General features: G+C 46.9%; 1 protein-coding gene across 2 annotated transcripts; it reads right to left on the bottom strand.

Annotated features, from left to right (window-relative positions):
* Positions 1–799: 799 nt before the first annotated feature.
* LOC119362577 lies at positions 800–11,862 on the bottom strand. Of its 2 annotated transcripts, XR_005173476.1 has the most exons (3): positions 10,799–11,862; positions 8,850–10,677; positions 800–1,259 (listed from the first exon to the last, which is right to left on the bottom strand). XR_005173476.1 is itself a non-coding variant. In XM_037627820.1 (2 exons), the coding sequence occupies exons 1-2, from the start codon at positions 9,562–9,564 to the stop codon at positions 1,252–1,254; spliced, it is 723 nt and encodes a 240-aa protein (XP_037483717.1). In that variant the 5' UTR covers positions 9,565–11,862; the 3' UTR covers positions 800–1,251. The 2 variants fall into 2 exon arrangements, 1 of the variants encoding a protein (XP_037483717.1); XM_037627820.1 differs by having other exon boundaries at positions 8,850–11,862.
* Positions 11,863–12,821: the final 959 nt, after the last annotated feature.

Below are 12,821 nucleotides of genomic sequence, written 5' to 3' on the forward strand. Positions count from 1 at the left end.
GAGAGGATTATTGAAGGGGTGTGTAAGCTAAGCGGAAGAGGCCCTAGGTCTAGCATTTTCGAAGGAACTGCGCTCAGGCAGACGTTTCTCAACTTCTCATAGACGGTGGAGAAGCGTCACGCCCCGATAATCGCCATCGAAGGTGGGGTCGAGTGCAGACGGCCTGTTCCACTTTGCGGCAGTGATCAACTTCGGCCTCAACCCCGCGGCAATAAACCTGTTGCCAGCGTTGGACGGCAGAACATTGGCGCTGATCCTTCTTGTGGCGGCCCACGGCGGGCAGAAGATTCCCCGCAAAATTGAGCGGAGGATAATGTCTCCCGGAATGTTGCTGGTGCTGATGGCTGACGTGTTCCTTGATGTGCGCGACGCACTCAATCTCGACTTCATCAAGGAGAGTACGGAGGCACAATGCACAAATGCCACCTGCTTGTTTTTGCAGTAAATATAGTGTTGTTTGTAAGAAATCATGTGTATCTTTTGCGCAACTTCTTACAAACGGAGATAGTACTAGAACTGATTTGTAACTGTATATATTACTCTGCCTCAAGCCATACCCTGCTTTTAGTCACATTTGCATATCTGATATGAACAAGGTTCCATAAATAGAAATTGTCTAGTCATATTTTATTTGTGAATCAAATTTGGTAGATTATCACAGCTATTCTCCCGTAACATATCTGAAAATAAGCACCGAGCTGCACAACAGTCAGCACCGCAAACATTGCATATCTCGTAGGAACAAATGTTTTAGACAAGAGAAATTGTCAAATTCCAACTTGATTTGCGAACAAATTGATACATTATCACAAATATTCTTTCATAACATATTTGAAAAATAAGCACAAAACTGTTCCTGTTTGTAAGACGAAGCCATGTAGCTCTTACGCAACTTACAAAAACAAAGAAGATGGTAGAACCGATTTGTACCACTTACACAAAAACAAAATCAAAGAAGATGGTATATATCACCCTGTTTCTAGTCACATTGCATATCTGATAGGAACAAAGGTTCCAAAAATAGAAATTGTCTAGTAATATTTGATTTGTGAATCTAATTGGTAGATTATCACAACTATTCTCCCATGACATATCTGAAAATAAGCACCGAGCTGCACAACAGTCAGCACCGCAAACAAGCCTGCGTCCGTCTCAAAAGGAAAGCCTGATGATTCCATCCAGTACATAATGCTCCAAGTTGCTGCTCCATACCTCCAGACGTCAAGGTTTCATCTCCCAGCGGCATCAATATCAGATATCTGAATTAGAAATGCAGGCATCAGTCATATCTGAATCAACATTAAGAAAAATACTGGGTGCTTTAGCAATATAATTTATTAGTACAAATATAGTAAGAAATGCAATCAATTGGAAATGACAATGAACAGTACAAACATGCAAAGGTACAATCAATTGGAAATGCTAATCCAACTCTTCTCCTTCTGCCCGCCTCCTTGGCGCCATCCCCACAACCGCCTCGCACATCTGCCCATAATATGCCAGGGTTTGAGTCTTGCAACAATGGCCCTCACTGTGATCGTCGAGATCAGGGATCAGAGAGAGCCCCTTTTAGTTATTTGAACAGGGGCTAAACCACTCACAGCTTCTTGCGGCTTCCTAATGACACGAGCAGCTAAACAGATTCAGGCCACACATAGGTGTAATACCCCACTCCTGCTTTTTGTGTGTTTGATGGATGATGTACAAATGAACTACAAGCTTGAGCTGAGTGGTCGCACCTAGTTTTGGTAGTGCTCGGGTGGGCTTCTAGCTGCCCCAGGCACCCTTCTCTTCTTCCTCTCTCTAGATTCTTCTGGGAGGACCATTGGTTTGGTAATGCCACTCTGGCTACCCAGTATTGGGACCTGTATGTCCTTAATAATGAGCATGATGCCACCATTGATAAGATCTGGGACGGCAGTAACCTTAAGCTCACATTCCGGAGATGTTTCACCCAGGAGATTATGTCCCTGTGGTTCGAGTTATTGGAAATTGGTTCTATCCAACTCACTGTAGAAGAGGACTCCCCTATTTGGAATATGAATTCCAAAGGGGTTTACTCTGTCAAATCCTTTTATAAGTTTGTCAATTTCAGAGGGGTGTTGCCTGTTAGCTCGCCTGCCATTTGGAAGATCAAAATTCCACCTAGAATTCAAATCTTTCTATGGCTCTTAACTCACAACAAGCTGTTGACCAGGGATAACTTGGCCAAAAGGCAGGATGTAGGTGATCCTACTTGTGTGTTTTGCTCTGAACAAGAAACTGTTTCTCATTTGTTCAGTACCTGTGTTGTTGCTGCTGAATTCTGGAAAGCCATTTGTGTCCTAACTGGGATTAATGAAGACGTTAATATAATGTCCATCTCCCAGTACTGGATTAGAGGAGATAGATTTGCTGTGACTAATATTGTCCATGCAGCTGGACTGTGGGCTATCTGGAAAACTCGCAATGACATGGTTTTCAACAATGTTTGTTGGTCTGGCTTGCAGGCTATCTGGCGAAAAACTGCATCAAATCTATCTTCTTGGGAGTGCGTGTCCTCAGGTTGTGCCAAGGACAAAGTGACGTGGGCGGCGAAAGAACTGGAGGTGAAAGCGAGAAGCCCACCTCTGCTACTGTGGCCAGATCCTGGCTGAGGCGTGGAGATACCTTTTGAAGCCCTTCTCTCTGAAGCACCTGCAGTTTATAGCAGCTCCCTGCGCGTGTTATGCTTGATGTTCGCTTGCTGCTGCCTAGGCTAGGGCGTCTGTTCCAGAATATTTTACTTATGTCTGCAAAATTCTAGTTTCTGTAGCTCTATATGCTGCCACTGCGGCTGTTCACCTGCTGTCCGCCGTGTGCCTATCTTGTAATAGACTTACACTGGATGTTGTTTCGTTTCTGGAATGGAATGGAACAGGGGCGCAGCCCTTTCCCTCTAAAAAAAGAACAATCGACAACTCTCTAACGGTGTAAGTGATCTCCGACCAAGGCTCAAATGGAGGGTCATTGGCTTGGCGGTCTTGGAGCGGGCTCGCAAAAAGCAGTGTGCAAGATTGGCCAACATCAAAGAGGGGGACGCAAACACACAAAAATTGAACGAAGGGTCAACAGAAGGCGTCGCAGAAACTACATTCATAGGATCAAGCACAACCATGGGTGGATCACCGAGCATGAAGGAAAAGAGAAGGTGATTCATAACCACTTCGCCGAGGCCAACCGTGGGTGGATCACCGAGCATGAAGGAGAAGAGAAGGCGATTCATGACCACTTTGCCGAGGCCATGGGGAAGGAGAATTCGCGGCATCATGTTTGTAATTGGGATGAGCTAGGCCTCAAGCTGCATAACTTGGACTCCCTTGCGGAGCCCATTTCTTGGAAGGAGGTCCAAGAGGCCATCAATCTTGTGCCGAGCGATAAGGCTCCCGGGCCGGATGGATTCACCGGACTATTCTTCAAGTCTTGTTGGGACATCATAAAAGAGGATGTCGCGCAGGTGATCTCGCTCTTCGGCAACCTCCACACCAACAACCTTCATTGGCTCAACTATGCTAACATCGTGCTTATTCTAAAAAAGGAGGGCGTCGAGGGAATCACCGATTTCTGGCTTATTAGTCTCATCCACGCCATCACTAAGATTGTCGCCAAAATCTTAGCAATGCGGCTTGCCCCACACATGAACAAGTTAGTCTCCAACGCCCAAAGTACCTTCATAAAGATGAGGAGCATTCATGACAATTTCATGTACGTGAAAAATCTAGCGCAACGCCTCCACAAGAGCAAAACCCCGTCCCTCCTCAAGATGGACATTCCAAAGGCCTTCGACTCTCGTCAAGTGGTAATATATCATTGACATCACGCAACACCGTGGACTGCCAAGCACTTTCTGGAATTGGATCACTGCTCTCTTGTGCACCTCCTCTTCGAGGGTGCTCCTCAACGGCATCCCCGAAAATTCATCACACACGGTCGCGACCTTCGTCAAGGGGACCCCTCTCCCCCCACTTTTTCGCATCGCCATCGACCCTCTTCAGAAAATCCTCGATATGGCAACTAGGAAGGGGCTGTTGCACAAGATTTGTGGTCGTGGTACCATCATCAGAACTTCCCTCTACGCCGATGATGCGGCTATGTTCTTCTCCATCAAGAAAGACATAGACAATCTCTCCGTCTTGCTTAATGCATTTGGTGACAACACGAGCCTCCACGTGAACTTTCAGAAAATCTCAGTGGTTCCAATTCAGTGTGGCCACATCCCCCTTTATGATATTCTCCAAAGCTTGTCGGCTGCACGCACTTTATTTCCGATGAAATATTTGGGTCTACCCCTCTTGGTCTGGCAAGTCAAAGTCAGGGATTTTCAGTTCCTTGTGGACAAGACGGCTGCCGGGCTTGTCCCCTGGGATGGCCAAAGTATCACCGCCATTGGACGCGCTGCTCTTGTCAAGTCCGTGCTCTCCTCGCAAGCCATCTACTTCATTACCCCACTCATCGTCCACCCGAGCATCCTACATAATGTCAACTAGCTTGATAGGGCCTTCCTTTGGGCGGGAAGGGACAAGACCATCGGTGCAAAGTGCAAGGTTAGTTAGGACACAGTTTGCCGACCATTCGAGTATGAACTCGGCATTCTTAACTCAGAGAAAGTTGCGAGAGCTCTTTGTTTGTGGTAGCTTCGGTACTAGTTGAAGGAGTCCACCAAGTTGCGGGTTGGATCCGGCAACCCTTGCGACGAGATGGATATGAACCTTTTATATGCCTCCTCCACCATCATAGTGGGCAACGGCACGCGCACCCCTTTTGGGATGCCCCTTGGGTGCATGACCGAAAGCTAAAAGACATCGCACTCCTCATTTATGAAGCATCCTCCAAAAAAGATGGAAGCTTCGTGAATAAATGATAATGCTTGGGTTCGTAAAATCAAGGTCACCATCAACTTCACCTTCACGCATCTGCGGCAATTCATTGTGCTTTGGACCACCATTCGTGGCTACACCCTCGACGATAATGCCAAAGATGACATCATCTGGTAGCACACCGAGAACCGGATCTACACGGCAAGTTCCGCTTACTTGGCACAATTCTTTGGCCTTCTCCACTCCCCCATGGAATAGGCGCTTTGGAAGGCTTGAGCTCCACCGAAATAGGGTTTAGACCGCTGGCCAGTTGGCCAAGCAGGGATGTCCCGACTGTGGACTTTGCCATCTATGCAAGCGCGAGCAGGAATCCATGGAGCATCTCATGTTCAACTGCAGATACTCCATGAGGCTCTGGGACATGATCAAGGAATGGCTTCAACTTGAAAGCATCGACACTACCAACTGGCACTCGACGCGTTCCATCAAAGATTGGTGGACAATTCTTTGCAACTCTACCATTCCAAACCGGAAGGCGATGGCTACTCTCACACTTCTCACCTCTTGGACCATCTGGAATTAATGGAACACCTGTATTTCCCAACTCAAGGGCGCACCACTCGCGGTTCTTCTCGCAAGTATTAAGTTGGAGGTTCTAACTTGGGTAGCCGCAGGTGCAAAAAATTTGGGTGTAACCATGGCCCAAGAGTCTATTGATTCGATGCTCTCACACCTTGGTGTTGTAACAAAAACCTCAACTCTATTACCTCTTAGTTAATGAATGAGGCAAGTCTTTTGGCTCCTTTCAAAAAACAAAGTTCTTGAGATCGCTCCTCTTCTACGAGCCATGGTCCTTCATTTATATAGAGTTCTAGAGGACCTACAATGGGTCCTTAACTACAAAGGTAAGAGGTTACAGTAGCCTTCGTTACTCATGCGTCCACCGCTGAGTTCACCAAGAGTGGCAGGTAAACAATTGCCTAAATCCCATTTATCTCTGGTCGAGAGATACACCTGGTCGCGGTCGCCGTTCTGGACTCCACCCGTCAGCATCTGATAATCGATGGAGGTTGCAGTTCTTGACAAGGCGCTAGGGCCTTGGTCAAAAAGTGGCCATGTGTAGTCATGACAGTCTGCTCAACTGCCCCCTTATCGCGTAGAGAATCATGATATCGCCTTGTGAAAGAGTCCTCATTCCCTTAAAATGCTTAGCCTATGGTGGGCTACGGTTGATAGCCTGCCTGGCAGTTAATGCCCAATCGGCCATGCCCCAATTCGTGCTGCCTGACCCAACAACTTGAGCCCAGGGTAACCATGCGGTAACCATGCTCAGAGGCTTTGGCCGTGCTCAAGAACCTGGTGGTGTTCGGGAACGGATCGAGGTGCCACTGCTCTTTTAGTTGAGCCACATGCCGTGCTTAGAGTATCCCTTCTACTCTTTTTGGATGATTTATGATTTGCTTGATTGGCTTGTAGCAAGACTGAACGAAACCAAGCTTCTCCAACATAGGCCACAATTTAACATATTTAAGTTGTGGAAATATTTTATTGAGAGGCCCATTTAGGTGTCCCGGGAACCCAGTTTTCCAATACACCGTTAGTTTAGGATATGAATTCCGGAATTGGGGGCATTCAAGAGGCTTGGGTATTGCCATCAAGGGATTTCGGACATTCGAATTTTCCGGATGCTTTGAATTTTGGTTGTCATTTGTTTGTTCAAGAGCTTCCAGGATCGACATTTTGTGGGATAATTAGGAAACATACATTATTGCCGTGATCAAAATGTACGAGCTATATTTAGAGTCATACATAGCATGGAAATGTGTTTGCTATATCCTTCATTTTTGAGTCAGATAATATGTATAGGAACAGAATTGATTGGCCAGCTGGGAAAGCCTTGCACATTAGACGGACAAGTGCAAGGAGGCGGAACAGAGTACTCAAATTATAACAAAAATGATGGTGACTTCTTGAGGATCCTATTTCCACGTCACCATACTAGCCTGTGTCTCGCTGTAAGATTAAGGAATCAAGGAATTAATTGATACTCATATTTGCATACAACAAACCTGTATAGCATAGAGCAGTAAGATTATTTTACCAAAATATATGCTTGCAACGATTTCAGCACTCGTGGAGTAGTGTGTGCTATTGCATGCATAATTTTTCTAGCCTAGCTAAACACACTTCTATTTGCATACAACAGAACATATAATTTTTCTGATCTAGCTTTTAGCTAAAGGCCATGTTCGAAGTAATGTTCTGTTGGCAAGGCAATTAAGGAAGTTACCTGTGTGTTGAGGGCTTGATGCAGGTTATTACGAATATTGTTTTATCTATAAATTAGAGAGATGAACCACAAATTTATCATTTCATCATTGTTTCTTATTGGCTAATGCTATTCTCTTGCATAAAAGAGTAATCAATTTCGTTTCTTATTGTGTTCGAATACTTCTATATCATGCTGTGTCCAATCATTTCAGTATGTTACCACTGTATCAGTGTCCATATTCATGCAAGAACAAAACTGCATGGAAGTTTTCTCAATAAGATAGGAGGTTGAATATGTAGAAAGAAATGTTTATAAAATTACCATGATTCCGAACTTCAAAGGCTTGGTTCTGATGTGGTTTGATGCATTTTCAGCTCATTAAGGATTCTCAGGGTAGAGTTTACTTACCTTTTATGTGGGCATACAACTGCTACCTTTTATAATTGTAGGCGATCTCTAATTTTATTATTTTTGAAATGTCTTTACTATGTTCTCTCAGCGGTATTTCTGGCATGCAATATTAGTACAAGTGTCGTCACAAAAAGAAAAGGGCTACAAGTGGTACTTTTCTGCAGCAACGGGAATTGAAGGAAATGCAGTCATTTGCTACACGAGTAATATTTTTCTGAAACATTGCAAGTGACTAAAACTTGAATGGAATGTTTCCAGGTATATGTGATGTAATACATTAAAGAGACATGGATGAAAGTTCCCATTCAAGATTCATATTTTTCCCTTGCTCCTGCTAACACTTTATTCTTAATTTAACCCATGAAAACAATTTACTTACTTTCACTTTGGTCTGCCAGTTTTTTTTCTTTTAGGTCTATGAAAGTCATTGTCCCACCTAATCGATTTCCAGTAAGCCAGCTCACTGATGGCAAAAAGAACTGTAACAATTACAGGGAATGTGGTGGGGAGGGAGGCGCAACTCCAGAAGTCAGGAACACCAAAGACAAAAGAGACGAAATGAAGGTAGCGGAACTACGTTGTCATTAGAAATCACCGTCTTAGCTAGGCACGTGTTCTATTGTTCTTTTTCTCACCGCCTTAAAAACAACACATATGAATAAATTAGTGTGTGAATTGAAACTTTGTTTTCTGTCTACAGATAATTATGGAAAGCATGTTCCATATCATGCTTCATCTTTCTTGTGATATTCTGTTTCACATGAACACCAATGAATATTAGGATGCTTCAGACTTGGACAAGAGCATAGTTGTGCACATTCTCTTTGTGCTAAAGTTCCATATGTTCATTTGCTTAGATTTGTGATAATAATATTATTCAGCGCAGCTCACATAGTATGGCAGACCACTTGTGTAGAGAAGCAGCAACATAACAATTGTGCCAAGCAACATGGATATGCAAATAAGGAGTGCTTTTCTTGTTCTTTTCCGTACCTATACAATTATGCAAGCGACCTCAGATGCTAAACCTCTTTGGCTCTATACCGGCGTGCCCGTGTTTGTGCGTGTAGTTGGTGTTTCTCAATAAAAAAATGTCAAGCTACTTGCCCCGTCGTAAGCTACCAGCGCCAACGATAGCCGGGGTGGCGAAACGCACCTACCCATCTAGTACTTCTTGATCTCCTATGTTCCACGACTTTTCAATTGCATGAATAACAGCTTGCTAAAACAATTATTAATGACATAGCAAACTACTAACCTGCATAATATATTAGTGTCGCAAAGTCCTATGGAGTGCAAAGTACAAGTATGCAAATAGAGAGGAAGGTTACCATGTTGAAGAGTTGGTGGAGACAAGGATGGTGGGAAACCGGCAAACATATGAGCACCCTTGTTATTGTGCCTCGATGCAAGGAACCACTCAAGCTGTAAAGTCTTCAGATCTAGCGAAAACAAATAAAATGGATATTGGTCTTGTCGAAGCCCTTGTAGGAGTAAGTATCCCCCTGCTACGCCCATGAGCATATATCGATCATTTAAATTGAACGTTTCCTCTAGCATGCACTGGTTTGCACCAACTCCATCATTTTGCAACACATAATACCTTAGTTCAGCTGTCAAATTCTCATTCATATACATCCCAATCCTTCCATTCTCTGCCTCCAGAATGATAACTCGTGTGTAATCTGTGAGAGGCGGAAGGTCGACGGCAGAGAAACCCATGCTCCGTGTGTCGAGCATCAGCAACTTGCTCACCGGATACATGGATCCCTTTGCATAAAATGCCCAACAGAAATATCTGTGTGCATACTGGCGCATTCGCGGCGGCCAGTACAAGTCTTGATGGTTGCCTGGAGCCGGGTTGTCTGATCCTGTGAGCAAACCGATCCGATTTTCAAGTGTAACAGCATGCCACTGTCCAGCACTTGAAGAGAAGATAAGGAGGACCAGCTTGGTTGTGCAATGCGCCAAGCAAATAACTCTGAAAGACATGCCGTCCTCATCCTCGGCTGCCGGAGGAGCAAGGAAGGGCTCGAAACCCAGCATGTCCGGTGGCTGCACCAAGGCGGCTAGGTCGTCGGGGATGGGAGGTAGCAGGATGTAGCGCCGGGACAAGGGGTCAGAGACAGCCAGGTCCCTGACAAAGACGCTGCAGCTGAATTTGGTGCCCTCAGGGACGCCGGAAAGGAGGACGCGGCCATCCCGCAAGTCGCGCCTATGCCAGCGGGCAGCGTTGGGGAGGAAGGCGCACGAGAAGTCGGCGGCGTCAAGCCCGGAGAAAACGCTCGCGGCGGCGGCGGAGAGGTGCGGCGGCTGGGCCAGATTCAGCAGCGGCCGGTCCCCCCGGGCCGGGGATGGGGAGAAACTATGCCCAGTAGAGGCGGCGGGTGGCGAGTGCGGAAGCGTTGGAGGAATCGGTGATTGGTGACGACGCGGCGGACGGAGACGCGGGCCATGGAGGCGCGGACGAGGTCGGCGGCGTCGGAGAGGCAGAGGAGGATTTCCTCGAGCATCTCGTCTGGTAGGGAAAGCAGAGTCGTCGGCGGAATGTCGCCTGGAAGGCTGCGAAGTGTCGACGACGCCATTGGGGTCGATCTGAAGTCTGGAGGGGGGATGGGGTTTCCGTTTCCTTGCTCTCTCTTGGGGACTGGGACTTCGGGAGTGTGGGTGGAGAGAACTCGGCCGCTGGTTCAGAATGACCGGAAACGGTGCGACTGTTTCCCGAAAGGGGAACGATCTGCGCCGCCGCGCCGGCCCAACTGTTGGACCGGTCGAGCCTTAGCCGTCAAATCTGGTCCCCTGAGCCGTCAGATCTCTTTGTCCCTAACCATCAGATCTCTCCCCGTCCTCCCCGTCCTCCCTCTCCATCGTCAACCTCCCGCACGAGAGAGAAGGGAAAGGAAGGAGAGTGCCGCCCCCGCACGCATCGACTGCCTCGCCTGCTCGTCTTCCCTCACTGCCGGTCACCGCCCTTGCAGCCGGTCGCCGCCTATGTTTCTCGCTGGCTGCAACTCCATTGGCGGCGGCGGCGAGCTCCATGGTTGTAACCCCCGATGCGCCCCTGCGCTTGCAACTCCAGTGGCGACCACGGCAACTCGCTGGCGAGTTCTATGGTTGCAGCTCCCGATGCGCCGCCGCTGTCTTGGCCGTCGACTCTCGCTGCGCGGGATTGCAAAGAATGACGGGACCAGTGAATGCCTTTTTGAATTGATGTAGCAAAAAACTTCGCCAATCGTACCAAAAAGCAACAATGGTTGCAGCAAGAAATCATCGGTAGTACCATTTCCAAAACAGAGTTGCAGCTCTGGCTAACACGGATGTAGCTTCATACATATACAGTTGTATCATTTTTTAGCGCAGGTTCCAGCAAAAACCAAATCCGATGGAAGCACTTTTGGGTGGTTCCTTCCAGCAACACAAAAGCCGATGGTAGCAATTTTGGGCCCTGGTTCCAGCAAAAAACGATGGTAGCATTACGGGTGTAGAAAAGAAAGCATCGCCGCCGTCGACCAACACTACCCGCTCATGCATGTAGCAACAAAATTCACTGGTGGTAGCAAAAACAGGCTACGATTGTAGCAAAAACATTGTTGTTCCAGCAGGATGAACACTGCCGTTCATGATTGTAGCAAAAGAAACACCCGGTTCCAGCAATAATTTACTCTGGTTCCAGCAAAAATTCCACGAACATTAAACTCCAACAAATTTGATTGTAGCAAAAGAAACACCCGGAATAATTTACTCTGGTTCCAGCAAAAATCCCACAAATCACAAACTCCATCAAATTTGATTGTAGCAAAAAGAACAGCCGGTTCCAGCAACAAATTTCTCTGCGTCCAGCAAAAAATCCACAAACATCAAAATCTAACAAATTTGATTGTAGCAATAGAAACAGCCGGTTCCAGCAAAAATCCCACAAACATCAAATCCAACAAAAATTGATTGTAGCAAAAAGAACAGGAGGTTCCAGCAACAAAAAAGTCCCGTTCCAGCAAAAAAACACGTTGCCGCAGAGCTCGCTGCCCACGCTCGCAGCACCCCCCGCATCGCCTCTCATCGGCACCACGCGCACGCACAGCCGCCGTCGCCCGTCGCTCCATCACCTCGGGCATCCAACCCCCTCTACTGACACGCGAAATGGGAGAGTGGGTTGGGCACGGCTTGTAACGAGAGAAAAGGGATGAGTTCGCCGGAGAAAGCCGCCGGCGGGATTGGTTGGGAAGCACCTAGAAGCTTCGTGTGGGCGGGGCGTGGAGGTGATGGTCATCGCTGGTGCTGCTAGCCGGAGGTGCGGTTTGAGCAGAAGAGAGATGCTCAGCTCACGAAGAAATGAATGATGGGGAAGCTTCGCGTGCGTACAGAGGATAGCGCTTCACGTCCAAAAGGATAAGACAACGCGTGTCGAGCGGACGTGTCCATCGCGCATGTGAGTCGCACGATCGAGAACGATCATGCGGCGCGCGTCGGACCGGCCGAGTCGTTAGCCGGTCGACCGGCCGCAAACATTACCCTTCCCGAAAAATACGCTTGCTTTTAGCCGGTCTTCTATGTTGCAAATTTTTTTATTTGCTTTCGATGGAAAAAATGAAGACAAAAAAGCTTCAAATTGTTTCCACCACAACATCATCTGAGTTAGACTGCATCCTGGCGCCGGTGGGACTGGAAGCCATGTCGTGGTGGTGCTCGCTTCGGGATGGCTCTGATCTCAAGCAGGGTGGCTGTCGGGGCGGCGTCCTTGGTCGGCGGGAGGTGCGCTTTTGCGGGCAGCCCTGCTTGGTGATGGCTAGTGGCGGCGACCGTGGATTTGGCGCTATTAGCGATTTGTTTCCGTGTCATATCATGTTAACGTGTTGTACTAGGTTAGCCTGAGTTTTAAGGCGGTTGGTCATGTAATATATATACTCGGTAATCCTATTGATCAATACAAGCTATTATTCTCCCCAAATATCATGGTATCAGATCGAGAACCTCCCTCGCGTTCAGATCCTTCACAGATAGCCAAAAGGGTTAAATTCGACAAAGACTTTTTTGTTGATAGTAAATTGCCGAACGAAGATAAGATTTTTAATTAAGGATGGAGCAGCAAGAATACTGCGTAACAGAAAACTAGAACTAAAGTTGGGAATATAAGCATCACCGGTGCATGTAATAGGGATGGAAGAACCATCACCGACGATAATACAGAAAAATTCTGAAGGAAAGCAAGATGACAGCAAATTCATATTGGAAGACATGTGCGAGGATGCACCAGAATCAAAAATCCAATCCGTACCTTCGTTGTTCATGGCGGCAATGAAGGCCGC

The sequence above is a fragment of the Triticum dicoccoides genome, chromosome 2B (genome assembly GCF_002162155.2).
Source record: "Triticum dicoccoides isolate Atlit2015 ecotype Zavitan chromosome 2B, WEW_v2.0, whole genome shotgun sequence".
Lineage (NCBI taxonomy): Eukaryota > Viridiplantae > Streptophyta > Magnoliopsida > Poales > Poaceae > Triticum > Triticum dicoccoides.

Excerpts from the sequence above, each read along its gene's own strand:
- LOC119362577 (XM_037627820.1), bottom strand. The coding sequence starts at position 9,564 with ATGCTGGGTTTCGAGCCCTTCCTTGCTCCTCCGGCAGCCGAGGATGAG.